Raw genomic sequence first — 20411 nt, forward strand, 5'->3', positions numbered from 1 at the left:
CATCATTTTATTGACCTTTTTTATTTATTTATTGATTTCTGTCAACTGATATAATCAGTAAAAGACGCCTTAATCTTCATGTACGTATAACAGGGCGCTAAACTGATAAAACAGAACTACCACTGTATTTTTTACGTTTTTTTTTTTTTTTTGGACCACCTAGATATATATTTTCTCAGTGATGGAAGAAACATGATGACAACGAACATATAGCTATTTTACCAGTCTAAGGGTAGAAACCGAAGTTTACTTAAACAAACATTAGGAAAAGTCTTTTTCAATATAAAGTATACGAAGTCATCAACCTTCAACCATAGAAGTAGTTATACAAAATATAGAATTTCAGAAATATTATTGGCAAGTTTTTAGAAGGAACTAAATGCATTAATTTGATCTGGGTTTATTTATTTGTATTTATTTACCTGATACGAATTGTATATTGTTGCCATTATTTATTTTTGCCAGACAACGAAACATATAAGTACATGCATACTGATTTGAAAAACACGTGACGAGTTGCTATCTATTGAGATCTAATGACAGATTGTGAACAACGTATTGATATACCAAGTTGGCACAAGACATGTCCCTCCGTTTGCCTGATTAGGCATGTTTCTAATGATAATTTTACTAGGTATAAAGAATCATAATCCTAAATGAAAATGTTATCGTTAAATAAATGTTTTAACTGTCTCTACTGCAGTAAAATCGATAAGACAACAAAATTAGTAATGCATCGAGTTGTGACTGTTAAAGCGATATTACAATATAACATCGCCATACAGCTTCCATTAAAATGTTAAGTTAACCAACCTTATTTACGTCGGCTACCTTATCCAGGAACATCCTAACAATTTCTGTGTGACCACGCCAAGCTGCACTGAACAAAGCGTCTGACTGAAACATAAGTAAACATCACAAATTTTAAGTACCATCGACATCGCATTCTCATGATACATATACAGGTGTTATCTTGTGGTTAAGTTATTCCTAGAAGTAAATAATAATAATTTCTATGAATAAATCATGAATTATATCATACACATCATTTTATTGACCTTTTTTTTAATTATCCATTTATTTCTGTCAACTGATATAATCGGTAAAGGACGCCTTAATCTTCATGTACGTATAACAGGGCGCTAAAATGATGTAACAAAACTACCACTGTATTATTTACGTTTTTTTTTTTTTTTTTTTTACCACCTAGATATATATTTTCACAGTGATGGATGAAACATGATGACAACCAAAATATAGCTATATGACCAGTACCAGGGTGGAAACCTAAGTTTACATGAACAAACTTTAGGGAAAGTGTTTTTCAATATAAAGTATACGAAGTCATCAACCTTCAACCATTGAAGTAGCTATCAAAAATAGAGAATTTCAGAAATATTATTGGCAAGTTTTCAGAAGGAACTAAATGCATTAATTTTATCTGTGTTGATTTATTTGTATTTGTTTATCTAATACGAATTGTATATCGTGGCCATTCTGTAACATTACACGATGTACGGTTTTGTTGCAAAAATACGGAACTTGCTCTGGAAAGGTCCTATCATGATAGTGTCATGTATTGGTACATATTAAATCATAAACTGAATGCAATGTTATAAGATCTGGTCTCAATTTGAAAATTGAAGACATAGCTTTCTTATTGGATAATGATATGTATACAAAACAACAAGTATCAGTGCTAGGACTGTCATTATTTCATTTTTGTAGCACATTCAATTACATGATATATTCAGTAAACGACACCTTAAATTGTATATACGAGTAAATGGAGCAAGACTTAAAGCATAGGTAATAGTGAGCTAAACTGATCAAAGAAAAATCCACCTGCAGTATTTATCAATGTTTTTTGGACCGCCTATATATCTATTTTCTAAGTTCCGGAGAAACATGATGACAACGAAAATACAGCTATATGACTGGTCCTAAAGCAGAAATCTTAGTTTACTTGAACCATTTTTAGGGAAAGTCTTTTTCAATACAAAGTATAGAACGTCATCAACCTTCAAATATCAACTTTTCTGTAACGTTACACGATGCAGGGTTTTGTTGCAAAATGCGGAACTTGCTCTAGTAGAAGGTCCAATCATGGCAATGTCATGTAGTGGTAAATATTAAATCATAAACTGAATGCAATGTTATGAGATCTGGTCTGAATTCAAAAGTTGAAGACGAAGGGTTTTTGTTCGATAACGATATGTATACAGTACATCAAGGATCAGTGCTAGGATTGTCATTGTATCATTTTTGTAGCATATTCAAACACAGGTGAAGACCCTTAAAATGTAGGTCTCTGCTAATATACTTGCCCTTCAAGAGAAAATGTACAATATACAATGTCAATTCATCGTAATGCGAAGAAATAATATCACATATTGGGAAAAGATAAGGATCGAACACATGGGTTTTGAGCTGACTTCATCTCAACATTGAAAAAGCAAGACAACGCAACATAAAAGTACATGTATACTGACTTGAAAAGTGCATGACCAGTTTGTATCTATTGTGATCTAATAACAGATTGTGAACAAGTTTTTGTTATTAAAAATTAACACAAGACGTGTCCTCTCTTAGCCTGATTAGGCCTGTTTCTGATGACAATCTTACCAGGTATAACGAAGCATAATCCCTAATGAAAACTATTTTGTGCAATTAATGTTTTAAACTGTCTCTACCTCAGTTAACATCGATGAGATTATTAATTCATCGAATGGTGACAGTTCAAGAAATATTAAAATAGAGCATCACCATACAGCTTCCATTAAAATGTTCAGTTAACTAACCTTATTTACGTCGGCTCCCTTACCCAGAAGTATCTTAACAATATTTGTGTGACCAGCTGCTTCGAACATAGCACGTGAACACTTTATGATTAAAAAAATAAAGACATGATGTGCCACTATATGTAACAAATTTTCGATATATTTTGAGATTATCGAGTTCTTTTGAAGCTGGTAGTTAGTGATTCCCAACCACTATATGATTGTCATGATAATCGATCAGTATATTTTGGAGCAAACCTTATAAGAATGTCTTTGAATTTAATTCATAAAACCTGTCGACTTACAACACCTGAAGAACTCGTATTTATTTAATGTTAGATGGCATCTTAAATCTAAAACACCATATCTACTCAACATCATGGACATAAAACAGGTATGTCCTAGTGGTGACTTTTGATTTACTCTTCGAAGTATCTTCATATTAAACAAGAAATATAACAATAAAACAACTAATTATGATTATGTGAAAACAGTGTTTTAAACTCGTTGAAGGTGTAGATAAATCTAAAGAAATAAATTGGTATACAACTGGCTAAATCACTTGCTATTTCATACTTGGGTCTGATTCTGATGAATTATCAACGTTGATTGTTCTAAAATTTGAAACAAACGTGTTCGATTGATATTTCCTGTAGCAAATGTAGTCGTAGAATAACTTCATTTGCAAACGGTATAAAAACCTTATTTGGTAAATACTATGTGTATTTTCCACACGTCATGTGACTGAGTTATTATCGATCATTATATAAAAATAGTAAGAAGAGTTTTGTTTGAGTAGTTAAACTAGACATTTATCTCATACCTGAATTCTTGAAACTTGACTTTCTTATCAGTTCCATTGTCTCAGTTTACATAGCAACAACTGACAGACTGCTATACATAATGAAGCCCGATATTGACAAAAGTATCCTTGTATCTTCAAAGTTCAAAATGAATGATATTTTTGAAATGTCGTCATATCTTAGCCAACCTGTTCTACCTTTCCAGTTACGATGTTTTATACCTCAAATGCAAAAACAGTGTAGCATATAACAAAAACAAAGAGAAATATGCTGAAAGTAAAATGTTTTAATGAACAGTATGTACGATGTATATATTCAATTATTATTAACAATAAGAATATAACCGCTTTATTAATGACATCTCTCATGAAGATGATTTTTTGTATTTGCGGACACATATGAAAAATAAGTCAATCATATTTAGAAAATTAGAATATTAATAACTTAAATCAATTTATTATCTGATAAGTTTGCACATTTTCTTTTTTTCAAATGGAATATAGGGATCAAAATATATATTTTTACCTGTACATGTATCATGTAGCTTAACTGTTTAAACAACACTCCACCTTGATTATTTACGTTTTTGGGACCACCAGTATAGAGACTTGTCGTTTTATGTCACGATGAATATCACATCTTTATTACCATCGTGAAGATGTCTTTTTCCCGTTAAAGAAAAAAAACTATAATATGATAGATTTCTAGTTAAAAAGACTTAACTGTAGAAAAAAATGTTCTGTAAATATATGTCCTCGGCTTTTAAACACTGTTTATTTCGATCGATGATTGTATATATTACAAGGGAAAATCAATGCGTCAAGTGGATGCAAGTGACGAGTCCGTTCAACATTCTTCGCACGAGCAGCAATATAAACATTCTTGTAGGACCTGCTGAATTAAAAAAAATGTATTTGGTTTACACTGACTCATGTATTAAAAAAACATGGTTTCGGACTCTTTATTTTCGTAATTAAGTGACCGTTTTCGTTTTATGATACATTATCAACTAATTATACCAGATAATGTTTTTCAACAGTTATTTCTACAGCTATACTCGCTATAAGTATTTATATCCTAGTGTGATTTACAAAGAAGTTCATGCGAAAAGGTAAAACAAATACCGTTCATTACTATGTTTGCTATTGCAAACCTACCCACACCAGGTGCCAGTTCTTTCTATCTTTCCGGGGTTTACCTGTGATTTTAGATATATTATGAAAAAAAATATCTACTCAAATAAATAAAATTGACAATTTGTAACAATGATTTTTTTATTTGTAATGAAGATGTTCAATAAACATGGCGAAAAAAGGGGGTGGGGGAGGGGAATGATAAAAAAAAACAACATTACAAATGAATATGTAAAAATTTTATCAACAATTAATCAATTTCAGACATATCATTTATGGTGTTTTTCATTTTTTGTTTGTTTTTTTTTCAAGATAGAGTGTGGCTATTTTTAAATAATGAAATGATTTATATACAAGACCTATAAACAAATATCATGTTGGACCATATAATTCATATTGCATAAAATACTTAAGATAGGAGCCTTTAAGTCAAAGCCAAAGTCTTTAATCTTTAAAATTTAAGTTGTGAACTAAAGAATGTATAAAGGTTATTGCACATAGTCTTTCAATATCTAGCTGAGCAACACATCAGTTGAGTGCCTCCGATTTTTCAATCTTTTACTACTCAAGATTTTTTTTACAATTAAGGGTTTCAATACGTGATAAACTCGGCAAGGAACACTTGATTTGGAGTAAGCTCCCCTAACAAGGCTGCACAACACCATTTAAACATGTACGGAATGAACGGAATGAAAGAAGTATTGCGAATGCTAGCCCCCATGTGTGAGGATATTTTTGTATTTTGTTGGTGTTTTTGAAAATGATTTTTTTGAACCCTAAAAAAACAACAAAAAAACGTAATGTTATAAATAAAATATTCTGGTACTTTGAAAATTAGTAAATGCTATTCGGAACATCACACCAAAATTGAAACTGAAATTGGTTTGTAAATCTGCAATGGATATTGGAACTTTATCATGAAGATATAACTAATGGCGCTCTGATTGTGATGTTAAATAACCCCTGTCTATACATGACTAAACCTACACTGCTGACGAGTCGTGTGGTTAAGTCAAACCAAATCAGTATTGTGACTAAGCATATCGTGTTGTAGTGATCCCCGGCCAAAATATGGTTAAGAATTAACAATAAACAATATAATATACAACTTAGTTCAAGTATAATGATTTTAAAAGGGTGGGCGATTTTAAATCCGTTGAAGTATTAAGAGAGGTTTTAATTAAGTTATTGCTAAAGTTTAGATTAACTTTTGTAATTTAATTTAAGGAAATCGTTTATAGGTCTGTTATATAAGATAATATAACTGTACAATATTTCCAAGCATTTGTTTGTCAAAATATGATTCCATAATAAGGCTCAAACTTCCTAATCTATTGTACACTCGTTTAATCCCAGCTGTTTTGAGGACAACTCATGGCGAATTTAAAGTGTATCATGAAGAAATGGGGTCGCCATGAGGACAACCAAGTTCGATATTAAAGGGATTTGATAAGTTCCCTATATGTTCAATCCTGACTGTGTGTTGTTCTCAAAAAGTTTTGTCCATTTGATAATGTTAGAGCCCAATTTTTAAAAAAAATCAGTATTTGTTACGAAAATGAAAATGTAATAATGTTCTGTGTTGCTTTTGCAGACTATTTTATAGATAAAGAAGAAGAATTTGATCAAATGTAATATTTGACATAATATGTAATATCTGAAGAAGCAGATATTCTAAAAAGTAAATGTTTGTGGAAATGTACGTGCATTACTTTGATAAAGCGGTAACATAATGTTCATGAGAAAATTGGCGTGGAAAAAGCTACGAAAATATGGATGACAGACGATAGAATAAGGATATTGACCAAATTATTGCAATTGTTAAAAACATGAAATATCTACGAACCCACAATAATAAGACCTGATTAGTATATGATTTCACCTTCACTGTTCACGTGTCGTGTGAATGAGTAATTACCAATGAATTTATGACAAAGCATACAAGAATGTTTCATATGTGTGTATCCACCTTACGGGTCACCAAATGTGGTAAATCCAGAGGCTAGCCAAGGATGTTACCACATTTTGTGATCCCGAGGGTGGAATATCCCTAGCCTACATTCACACATACTAAAAGAGTTTTTCTCTCATAACACTACCGAATTTCTGTCAAAAGAGTCTCTCAGTCATCCATTTTCTTTTTTTCCTATTATTTATTTATTTGTTTCTTTTACCGTGATCAAACTTTCAACATTCGAGAAAAAGAAGTTTCTATCAACAATAATTTGAAAAAGCAACGAGTATTGATTTGCACCTCGACATTTTATTATTTTAAAGGACACACTGTAAGTTTTGTTGCCCAGCCACATTTTTACAAACATCACATTAATGCATGACGTCACGACTTTCATTGGGATTTTCATTCATTATTCAAGGCTAATAGAAGCGATGCTGATCTCGACTGCCATGTCATGGCGGTGTTTCTTTGATGGCAATATCTACGGTGGTTCTCTGTGACATGAACATCGAAGTGTGTCATTTTTTTACCGAATGTTCGCACATTTATCAGTCTAATAACGTCTGAATCATTCCAAATACACAGGTTACTGAGTATGCCTAGCGTGAACAAAATTTCAGGCCCCTGTGCTGAGGCAGACACAACCATTTGATTATCCTGTGGCGTACAAGCTGAGCATGAACACTTATACACTACACGCGATATTTCTTGCACTACTCTATGTTAGTTACAGATGAGTCAATAAAGTAAATAAAGATCCGATCATGCTGCCTATGATTATATTGCATGTGGTTAATATGCGAGTCCTTTGTTTTCGTGTCATCTGACCGATACACAGTAATAAGTGAACTAATTCATACGCGACAAATGTTTTAACAGTACCTTAGCAACTTCACCGAAGATAACGTCTGATAAATGTATAATTATACCTAGATTGTCTTTATGTCGTGTGGCCGATCCGTATACATTAAAAACGGACACAAATTCGCTGTGTTTTACGGTTGTTATACAAAACCAATCAGGACCTTCCTGGCCTAAATCTTGGTTGATCTTCTTAGAGTTTCAAGACCGTTTTAAATGCGACAGCGTGATCAGTAAATAGTTGAGAGTAAACTGAACTTGATAGTCTAATGCGCTGGAGTGGATAAGAAAAGTGAACTGCGGTTCACTAGCTTTAGTTAGAGTTAACACTGTTGTGCACGTGAGTTTAGATCGAAGTGAACTAGAGTCACTTTACTTATGCACTAGAGCTGGTGTATATTAGTACGTCTATACATTCGTGAATCCTATATGCACCAATAAATAAATACAGCATTCTTCCCCTTTTACTTAAAAGTACATATCACATCATTAATTATGGACTATTACCTTACATTTGCCAGTATATATTTATTATTGGTGTATATTATCGTTTCTTTTGGATGTTTTAATCAAATTCCATTATGTCTGATCTAAAATATGGATCATAAGATGGCTTCTTTGTTAAATTTACAACACACAGAAATTCCCATTTGAAGTCTGTAATCCAGCTTTTTCAAGTAACATGCAACCATATCGATTAGAAATTCATCAATTGAATAGTAGTCATCTTACTACAATTAGTTTGTTTGGTTTACCTTGTTCAACGTCCTATTAACAGCCAGGGTCACTTAAGGACGTGCCAGGTTTTGGAGGTGGAGGAAAGCCGGATTACCCGGAGAAAAAAAAACACCGACCTACGGTCAGTACCAGGTAACTGCCCCATTTGGGTTTCAAACTCGAAAACCAAATGTAAAGGGAAAGTAATTAAATTACAAAATAAGCCAGACTCATTTTCTTCCAATCAGGAATAAGATTTTCTTACTTTTCTATGTGAATTATATTTATAGTTGTATTAAAACAGTGTGAATCATCTACTTACTATACACACCTTCGCATAACGATTTCTTTGCAGTACCAGGTAACCTAAGTTTACTTAGTAGTCTTGACTAAAGAATTGTATCAGATCATTTAAATCTCACTTGCCTTGCGAACTTTGTGATCAATTGGTGCACACAGAGGAGGTGTTACCATGTGGTATAAGACAGATATTGGTCTATCTGAACAAAATTGATTGGATTAAAAACAGAAAACAATCGAATGATTACAGATATGCATAGTAGTTTTAAATATGATCTTTAGCCAATAATACAGGCACTATTTGTTATCGTTAGAGTACGGGCGTTAGGGCGCCATCAAAATGTATCTGTCCTACTTAAGTTAAATTCCGCATTTCTTAGATAAGTGTGTTCTTCAAATCAACTTTCTCCCTGTGATTGAAATGCAATCCATCAAACACACAACACAAAGCCTTGATCATCAACATTGTGCTAAAATGACGTCATAGTAATGCAATTGATCTCAATCTCTATCTTCGCCTTTTTTCAAACTTAGTGCATAGCCAAGCATGTCCGTGATGTTAATCAAAATAACGGAACAATCACGTTATCTGATCTTGAATGCATTTATATGTTCATTGATGCAACCCAGATTGAAACTGGGACAATGCCAGACTCGGGGGCAAAATGTAAATATTTCCCGTAAAAATTAGTACCGATTTTATAATAGCTCTTTTGTTAAAGTGTTTATCGCGACTATAACGGTCGATTCCATGCTCATTAAACGGCTATTTCTTCTTATAAGCAGTCAAGACGAGATTATATACGGTAAGAAATTTCTTTACATATATACTTTCGTGTTTTAAACACTGTCTATTTCAATCGATGCTTGTAAACAATTTTTACTGGGAAAGTAAAATGGACTCGTGTGTGCGAGTAACGAGTTCGCGTAGCGTTTTGCTCACGAATGGTAACATATGTATTCTCACGTAGCGTTTTGCTCACGAATGGTAACATATTTATTCTTGTAGTACCTACTGAATTATACTGCCAGTGTTTTGTCCCTTGTATGGTATTTCAAAAAAACATGGTTTCGGACTCTTTTAATTTTGGTAAGTACATGTCATATATATCACAAAAAAATACGTCAGATAATGTTTTCTGACATTTTTGTGGATATATAGTCGCTTTAAAACTTTGTGTGGATATAGCTGTTGACCATCTAGGGACATACCTAACATCGTTGGTGGCATGCGAATTGCATTTTTGTTCTTATTTCTGGATTGAGCTTGAGAGGTAATATCAAAAGGTAAATTCAAGAATACAATAAAAGAAAACAAAATGTATAAACGATCTCAAATAAAAATGTTAAATTCAGCAACAATTTGTCAATTAAATAATAGTTTTCACTATCAGACGTATATATTGTATTGATATGTTATTCATTTATCTTTTTCGAGAGAATTTTGTTCATGTTTTAACAATAAAATAAAATATATACAAGACCAATGAACCAACTAACTCAACATATTGGACAATATGATACATTTGGTATTAATTCATTAAATTCATTTAAGACATTTTGAGTGCCTTTTATTTTCAACTCGCTCACTGTAATAAATAAACCAAGGCTACTGCTATCACATTTATAAGAAATAAGTTTGAATATTCAACAGAATAACAATGTTCATGAAAATGTATATGTATCGAAGCTATTGCAAACACTGTGACACACTGAAGTATGTATGTACACGTACACGCATATATATATATAGATATCATTATGTAGTATTTTTATTGTCGTCTGCAAATGGTTGATATGTATAAAATATAAAATATATATATATATCAGCCCCTACTCCTACTATATCAACAAAGTGTAACACTTGAACAAAAGGCCTATAGACATAAACGCTCACCTGATCATGTAATAGGATATTGCAATATGTGATATTGACATGCCTTGATCATCATAGATGTCCATTTATGTTACCCTGATATAATTATTGAAAAAACATAGGTCACAGTGACCTAATTTTGCACTATTTGCTATCGGCATGCCTTTCTCATCCTAGATGTTCATTTCTGTTGCCCTGATTTTAGGTATGACACATGCCGCCATTTTGTTGTCGGATTCAGTATTTAATAAATCCAATGGTGAAAATAAAATCGTCGAAATTTGTATTAAATCACGTCTTTGAACGATATACTTATAAATGGTGGTTGTCAGATATGTATGCAATATGTCGGAAACGTTTCTTTATTTAAATGGACTACAGACCCTATTTAAAAGACAGTTGAAGTGCTACTGTCAGCCCTTGCGTCAATATACGCTCACAACGGGAGCGAAATGTTGACGTCGGGTGATAACACTTGCGTTTTCCATTTCGGTATATGAGCCGGTCGTTGTTTATGTTCTAGCCAGTACCTAAATAAAAGCCACATTTTCGTAGTTTTTAGTGATGTCATTCTCTTGTCGATATTCCGGTATTTTCACATGAAGAAACGCGTTTTATGGTTTCAAATAATTATATCGACGTATTCCGTTCAAGTAATTGTAAGGCGAAATATATCATCCGAAAGCTGGCGAAATAATCTTTCAGTTGAACCTACTTGTGCGAAACTAAAACGACTGGCTCACACTCACCGAAATGACCTAGAACGCAGAGAGACCGTGACCTTCAACCGCAATATGGCTTCCGTCAGTGTCGACATTACGCGCAAAGACTTGTTAGGTTTGGCTGGGTGGGACGAAGCGTTCTTCGCCGATTTCGTAGCGAAAAGACCCAGTTCAGGTAAATAAACGATATCAATGAGGCAAACATTATCTCTTCTATCATTATTTATGTTTTATTGTGTTTTAACCGATCACAATCTGATACAATGGACACTTGTGCAGTTGCGAGTGTTGGCCTATATTTAGACACCCGTGTGTGTATATAGAATCTACACATGTGTGTCGCACCGCGGATTGTAAACACAACTCTGTCACTTTTTCGAATATCAAGTTGAAAATTGCTGTTAATGGAAATTATCATATAAACAACATATTGGCATTACATATAAGGCATATAAAGTATTCAAATTGTTTTTAAAAGATGTTGTATGAGGTTGTTTGTAGACCTCTGTAGAGTCTGTTTATACTTTTGACATTATTTTGTCGGTTGAATTTAAATATTTTTAACCATTTAATTCATCGTCTTACAAATGATCTAGTAAGACTTATTACTATATTAGGCATTCTTATTTCTAGATTTCTTCTGATGTGTTAATGAAATATAATACTAATTATATTTATTCAGTTAAAATTAATAATTATGTTTAATTAAACTGATCTAATGATCTAATTACTAATAATCATGAAATATCTGTTGTGGATTTTTACCTAGTAAGAGTACAAGTCTAAATATTTAAATTAAAACAATGATGTTGAGGATTTAGCTTATATTTCAGTCTTTATTTTGATAGGCATCACAAGTATCACTACTTCGCAGTATTATCCTCTCTTCGAACATATCCAGAAGACAGAAAACTGCATTTACAAAAAAAAAAATGAAAAAATTCTGCTTACTGCAAACCCTGGTTTCACCTTTCCTTCAAAGTGGTCAAACTTGACCAGAAGTGTGCTGAATAATGTTGCAAAAAAGATGCGCTTACAGGCACCTGTTCTTTAGGTCTCAACAGATTTGCAATTACATAATAAACAGGAAGATTTTTTTGGGCCAATATGCAACACTGTACGTATCAGTAAAAAAGAATTATATGATTCAAAAGTTTCCGCCATTCAAGGAATTTCACATTCTGTTGGAAGCTTCTACGAACTGTGCGTACTCAAAAACCGTGACAAAAAATGTCTTCATGATTTGAAAAACTGGTTGAAAAAATTGAACCAGATTCAAATCTATCCACCGACAAGTTAAGATACCTCAAGAAGAAAATTAAAGAAAAAAATGATACTCTAGCTAAGAATAAACTTTCATTTGAGCTAGAAATGTTCAAGGATCAGCTGTTTTCTAAATTTGTCAACACTATCAAAAGTGATAGATCCACACAATCAAAACCAGAGTGTTTAGTGAAATCCCAACAAAGTGTTTTAAAATTGAAAAAGGCATGTCATACTCTGGTGTCATCACTGAGACAAATTGAAGATGAAAATAGTGTTTTATTGACAGAAAATATGACTCTAAAATACATTATTAGGGAAAATAATGACCGTGTTAAAAATCTTGAAAACAAAATTGAGAAACAGTGTTCCGAATTGGATTCTATGGAAAACACTGAAAATGAAAATGTACAGCTGGAGCAAAATGTATTAGACTTGAAGAAAACTGCAACCACTTTAAAGAAAGAAAATGTTTACAAAAGACTTCAAAGAAAAAAGAAATTGTTAGATGATAAGGAGAGACGTCTGACAATGAAAAGTGACACTTTAAAAGGAAAAGTAAAACAACTAAAACATAAAATTGTTCATGGAGAATCTTAGCTTGAAAATAAAAGACGAAAACTGTGTCGAGTTTCTAACCGTTTGTCATATGCATTAAATGCAAAGTGTTCTTCTGATAAGAAACTTCTTAAGAAAAATGTTGATTTGGAAAATGAAAAACAAGAACATATTTCACTTAAAATGGAAATAGCAAATTTAAAAGATGAAAATAAAATATCGATTAATGAAAACAAAGGATTAACCACAAAGGACCCAGACAATAGTAGATATAATGATGACATCAGAACTTGTGTAATTGATTTAGCTGGTGTTGGAATCCCAACTAACACAATATCTAAAGTCATTGGAAGTGTAAATATGCTATATTCAATTGATAAACTTCAATTACCATCAAGAACTACCATTCAAAACATTTGTGATGAAAGGCATATCATAGCGAAAGAACAAATAAGTGAAGTCTTGCATAACAGTCTAAATTTTGATATTTTTTCCGATGGGACAACAAGGGATGGAAACAAAATTCTTAATGCTGGTATCCACACGGATAAAAAAGCATGGTGCTGGGATATAAACATGTTGCCAAAGAGGATAGTGAAACTGTTGCTGGAGTTATTAAGGATTTTATTTGTTAATCTGCTCGTGTACAAACCAACCTGTTTCTAATATGTTATCTAAGTTAAATGCCATGATGTCTGATCGTTCAAGTGTAATGAAGAAAACTAATGAAATAATTGATGAGTGGAGAAGTAATATTTTAAAAGATAATGCAGATCTTGATGAAAATGACATACATAAACTTAATATCTTTTATTCTCAGCACATGTATTACTTGGATTTCATAATGAAATTATTAAGGATTTTAAAACGATACAAGGAAATCCAATTGGTCGATATGCTCTACCACAGTTTGTGAGATTTAAATCTAGTATGGAACAACCAGCAGTGCGCTTAATAAGAACAGCATCAGAGGCACTTGGACCAAGAGGGGATGAGAAGAATGGTGTAAGGCAGCAGTGGTTAGCGTATTTATCTAAAAAAAATAAAACTAGCAAGATAATTGATTATCATGGCAATATATTTAATAATTTATTCACTGGAGCAGTTTCTATTATTTACCGCTCGAAAGACATTTTAGATTTTCTTCAAAATTATTTTGAAAAGCCCAACCTTAAATTACAGTCCGTATTAGCTGATGTTGAATCTGCTGATGTCCTGAGCCAAGTTTCAGCTTTAGCATTAATATCTATATACATTGCTGAACCATATTGGACTCTAGTAAATAGTGATGAACAGTACTTGGACTTTTACCAGTTTGTCGGCCCTCTAAATGAAAGACTTGCTGTATTGGAAGGAGATTCAAGTTCACTCCTTGAAAATAACTTTGTTCCTGTTTTTGGTAAATATCCTCATGTTTTTGATAAAGAACTGTTAAAAGTTGCTAAAGAACTTCCTGATATTCAGGACAATGTGTGTGCCATTTGTAAGGCTATGTTGAAAGTGGTAAGGAGGCAACTGAAAGATCATTTACCCCTTGGTATTTATAGTTCAGCACCAGATGATATTGGTCGTCAGCGATCAATCCACAGCAAATTGACCAATATTACATCTCAAAATTTGTTTGGTGATCTGGATTTTGCTCAAAAATAAAAACCAAATGCAAGTCCTCGTCATCATAGTTCCATTTCAATGTTAAAACATAACCATACATCATCTTGGCTTCAGGAAAAATCATCTGTAGCCCGAAAACTACTGTTCATAAAGGCAAGAAAATCTGCAAAGGATCTTAAGAAAAATGATCGTATATATGAAAAGACTGTTCTTAAACAACGCAAGCAAATAATTAATGAAATAAAGCAAAGGAAGGAAATTTTAAAGCGAAACGTAAAAAGGAACTTGAACAAAATGTGAAGAAGATGGGTGGTGTTGTTCGTTCCCTGGAAGATTTGGAAACTCTTTTAACAATGTCGAAAGTTTGAATAAGAACAAGAATTCACTACGTTTTCAACTTCTTTACTGCAAACAGATATTAAATATTTCTCCTGTATCTTCTTATTCTGTACAAAAAACGTTGTTGCACCTGCAACAAAATCTTATTGACACTCTGAAACTAAATACAGTAAAACAAATTGCTACTGGAACCTGGATTATTGCATCCTATGAAGATAATTGGTATCCCGGAGAAGTTCTGATGTGTTCAGTGGACAAGTTGACTGTAAAGTTTATGTCTAGAAAGACAAACAGTTCCTCCACATTTGTATGGCCTCGAAAGGACGACATAGAGGAAGTCGAAAAAAAGTTTATCATACATTCACATTATGACATTCTGCCGTCCCCAAGTTTGCGGTTCTGGGTTGTACCAAATACCGATGAAATTCAGGAAAAACATCAAAATTTTGTTGAACAATATTTCAATTAACTTCATTGCTAAAAGTCAAAGGTATATATTTCAACCTGAAGTGAAGTAACAGGTTATATACATGTTTATTTGAAGTTCTTCTAAGAAAGTGTGTATAATTTCAAACATTTCTAACGAACAGTTTGTTAGTTATGGCATTTACGCATATTAATTAGGTAAATGCAAAGGTAAAATTGTTACCATAGCAACAGATTACATGATTTCTGGTCTATTAGTGAGATACAAGTAACAAAACCTGTTTCATTTCACAGATAACTGCTCTTCAAATCAGTATGCAAAGTTTGGAGATATTCATGCATGTAGTTTTTTTGTAATGCCATTTACGCATATTAATTAGGTACAATTAAAGGTAAAATGGTTTCCATAGAAACATATTTCACAATTTTGGGTCCAAAAATGGTATAATTTATTTTTGTTTTACTTTAATTGATAGAGAACTGCTCTGTGAATCAACATGCAAAGTTTGGTTATTGTCATGCACTTAGTTGTCATGTTATGTCATTTACGCATATTAATGAGGTGGACTTCGCCAAATTGTGAGGCAGACAATCAATTTGTTTAAAATTTCCTCATTTTCAAGAGCTAATATATTATTGTTCATAATTTTTATGAGCCTGCACTTTTTGCTACTTATTCAGTAAGGTTCATAGTAATGGGAAATGAAACAAAAAGTTAGCTTGGGAATGAAATAGCTGATTAAGGCCTTATTTATAAATGGAATTTAGCCTAATTTGCATAATTTCCATCATATTGTCCTAATAGAAATGCGAATCGGCAAGATTAAAATTGCCATAACTTTAGTATTCCTCGAGATATTTCAACAATTCAAAGACCAAAATGCTCAACAAAGTAAGCTCTCTGCAATGAATGTAGATTTTATACTATGTTTCCAACAGAAAAAAAAATCATGTGTCATACCTACTAATATAATTAGTGAAAAAGATGGTCACAGCAATTTTGCAATAATTGCTATCGGCATGCCTTTCTTATCTTAGATGTCCATTTCTATTGCCCTAACTAAATTACTGAAAATGTGGATCAAAGTGACCTAATCTTGCAATTTTTGCTATCAACATGACTTTCTCATCCTAAATGTCCATTTAAATCATATCATTAATAACATAGTGCGCAAGCGTGCAGCATAATGTTGAAACCATGACTTTCAAATCATATGTGATTCTTAAATATTCCACACAGCGTAAGAAAAATCTATGAACAAACAATAAAATCTTATTAGTATATGATTTAACCTGAATGGTACACGTTCTCTGTAAGGGTTTTACCACATTTTGTGATCCCGACGATGGAATATCCCTATCCTACATACACACATAATGAAAGAGTATTTCTTTATTATATGACTACATATATGACGTCAGGGCTGTTATTGAAATTACATTAATTGTTTACAGCTATTTTGGATCGATGTTGATCTCAACCGCCATGACATGGCGTTGTTCCATTGGTGGCAATATTTACTGTGATTTTGGCAACTTCATGTGTGAACCAGCGAACAGTGACTCGAAATGAGTATTCGATCTTTTCTGTGACATGGGATTATATGTGCTTGACCGGTTTTCTTGATGGAATGACGAAGGTAGGTCCGTCGATAACGACGGTCATATTTGAAAGATAGGATGACAGTTAGTTTTTACTCTACACAAATATAGGCAGTCAAAACAAATATTTCTTTTCTGATATGAACATCGAGGAGTGTCTTTTTTACGGAATGTTTGTTAATTTAAGAGCCAGAAAACGTCTAATTCCAAATACACAAGTTACTGAGCAGGTCTAGAGTTAACACAATTTCAAGCCCCTGTGCTGAGGCAGACGGAACCATTTCATCGGATTAAGTGTTTGATATTTTCTTAAAACTGTTTTATTAATGGCTTTTATTCAAGTTCCTATCATTGCCCACTGATTATGTGTGTTTGCAGGTTTTTAATGGCAAGTGACAAACCTGTTGGTTAGGCCAGACTACTATACCATTACAACAAGAGCTATTGGAGAAAAGCAAAACTCGTCTCTCAAATGTTTGTAAATAAATAACTAAAATATATTAATTGAAATGGTTTCGCAAATTGCATTAATAATATTTATATTGTTTACTTGATCAAATTATGTTTCGTGAATTCATGCAACTCTCCAAACCATGCCGATTCATACATATATAAATTATCTATTGACAAACATTTGGGAGACAAGCCATGCTCTTTTAGATTAAAACGATTATATTAAATACAAATGTAAATACTTTTGGACTTATTTCTTCAATTTTTTGACAAAATATTATCCTAATGAGAGTTGTCTGCCTTGAATAATGTGGACCGGTATAAATTGTCTAATGTGAGCATTTTCACATTGTTTTATTTTCAGTTTCAATCCAAGAAGGGATAGTGTAACTCCATAGGGACTCTTTTTACCAAATATCAGCACCCTAGTACAATAATAAAGTGATGTGTTAATAGCTTTCAACATTTGCACAAACAATTTAAAAAATGTGCTTTTTCCCCAAAAAAATCTTTCAGTTTAACTCCGACATGGGATAGATTAACCCCCACAGGGAACCTAATATTATTACTATGCCCTCCAACACTCACAACATCAATTTAACACAAAGTCCAAAGATTTAAAACAAAAACAAACAAAACACATATTTAAAAAGAAAAAAAAAACATTTTTTAAAGTTTTACTCCAGGAAGGGATTGTCCTACTCCATATGGACTATATTGCCAAAAATCAGCACCCTAGTACAATTATAAAGTGTTATAATTATAATGTTTTAATACCTTTCAACACTAGCACCAAAAACTTAAGTCGAAATATTTTCAAATATCTGCTTTTTTCCCCAAAAGATCTTTTAGTTTAACTCCGACAGGGGATAGTTTGCCCCCAACAGTTACTATATTACCATAAACTAATATGCCTTTCAACACCAAAAATTTATCATTTGAAAAACCAACGCCGACGCCGGAGTGATGACATAAGCTCTCACTCTTCTTCGAAGAGACGAGCTAAAAAGCATGTAGGCCTAGTATTCAGTACAGTAACGGAGTGATATTCACACTCAGATGAAACGTCTCATCGTTAAATATGTAACCATATCGGTTTATTCTTAGCATGATATACATATATTTATCTGACATAATGTATGTATTTTTATAAATAAGGCCAATGTTTTAAACCCGACACTGACGATAAGCATTGGCAGACCTTTAAACACATGCAGACGACGTTGTGACCCCTTGAGAATCAGAGCGGTCTAAAGCAAAGATGACTTCTTTGGAAATGCTTTATTAACGTTTGAAATACCGGAATGCTTAAAGCAGTACCCAGAACGTTATGTTAAAATTGTTAAAACGAATTAAACAAATCGTATTAATCATAAGTAAGTCAGATAAAGATTAAACCAACAGTAATGAACTGACAGCAGACTGGGTGAGGTTAATCTTCAAATAAACAAAAGCGGTAGGCGTAAATGTTGTAAAACATATAGCTTTTTCTACCAACAATTTATTGCAATATTAAGACTTATCTATATTTGATGTAAGCAATATTAATTAGTGTATAAACATCGTTATTTTAGAGATGAAATAATTGAACGATTAGTTTAGTGTTAACATGAAGAATAACTTATTTTCAACGATCCAATAAAGTCTGGAAGTTTCACAGACTAACATTGTAAGGATGTTATGACAAAGCCACTTTATCTAACTCAAAACGGATGGTAGGAAAGTCGTCGCTTTAATTTGAAATACGCTATTGGCTACCACGACTTTGTAGGAGTAAAGTTTTTACCTCGTTTGGGTCTGCCCCTTGTTCCAAAAGTTTTCGAACTTCGGATATATCTCCAGATCCAGCAGCTTGCCGCAATTTCGAAACGCCCTGAATAATAACATATAACCGACTATATACATTCAGATGTTACAATTTACAATGCAATAATTGAAATAATTTTGATGGTCACAAATAATGAAGTATCAATTTTAACAATTAGACAACACGAAACAGACTGGTATCAGCATTGTGCTATATCGAGCGCATGGACACATAACTATCGTAAGGCGTCACCTTAGCTCTTAATCTAAGATAATTGAGGACAGGTTCCGGGCTGTCAAATACTTTCAAAATTTTTCAAACAATCTTTTCTTTACTTAATTCGCATCAAACAATAAAAATACGACAATGAAGTCATATAATTCTAGAACATCACATCAATCCTCAACTGATCTGCGACTAAATTGCAAATTATTACACTTGTTCTCAGGTATTTAACATCTCGTGTACATGCACAGGGATTCGGTTTTAGTGAGTAATTTATAACTTCAGTGAATAACCAAACTCTCAGGTGACCGAATCACACACATACTTTACTAAATACAATTCTCATTGAATTTGTATTGCTAGGGATATGGTATTTTTTATCATAAAATAACAATTATTTGTTATTAATGAGTATTTTATCTTGAAAATTTTGTATTAATGTAGATCAACATCGCATAGTCAAAACATTGTTTTAAACTATATTTTGTAATGCCTTGGCTACGAGAGTAGCTGACTGCTGTAACGACAATTTTTGTTACATTTTCGTCATCGTTATTCTAGTTTGCTTTGCATAGCACCAGTCATTTCACTCGAACGAATCTAATGGTAACTTTAAGTACAAGCTTACTAAATATAAGTGAGGTGTAATCAAATATGATTGGTCTGGTTTCCATTTTGTCTAACTTATTATTTGAACATGTGTGATTTGGTCGGTTCTTTTGTTATCTTTACGACAAACATTTTCTAAGAAATCAGTGTTGTATCAAGCCATGTCTCTTGACGCATTAATGAGACACTGATGTATTTTGAGAAGAGACTAAAGGTCACGAGCTCTCGGCCGGAAGAACGTTTCTTGCCATTTATTAATTTTTTTTTGCTTTTAGGTTACGGGTTTTTTACTTATTTTTTTATTTTAACTATAAAATTTTGGAAAAGCTGTTTTTTGGGGAAAATTTGGACCAAAAGGGGTTTTTTTTT

The 20411-nt window shown here is 32.6% G+C and overlaps 1 protein-coding gene across 1 annotated transcript in view; it reads right to left on the reverse strand.

The window, feature by feature from the left end:
* Positions 1 to 2870, reverse strand: part of LOC117334798 (ankyrin repeat domain-containing protein 17-like) — a 70091-nt gene extending 67221 nt beyond the window's left edge. Inside the window, exon 1 of the mRNA XM_033894604.1 lies at positions 2802 to 2870. Within this exon, the coding sequence (XP_033750495.1) occupies positions 2802 to 2870 (69 nt within the window). The remainder of the gene's footprint in view (positions 1 to 2801) is intronic.
* Between the last annotated feature and the right edge of the window lie 17541 nt (positions 2871 to 20411).

The sequence above is a fragment of the Pecten maximus genome, chromosome 9 (assembly GCF_902652985.1).
Source record: "Pecten maximus chromosome 9, xPecMax1.1, whole genome shotgun sequence".
In the NCBI taxonomy this organism is placed as follows: domain Eukaryota; kingdom Metazoa; phylum Mollusca; class Bivalvia; order Pectinida; family Pectinidae; genus Pecten; species Pecten maximus.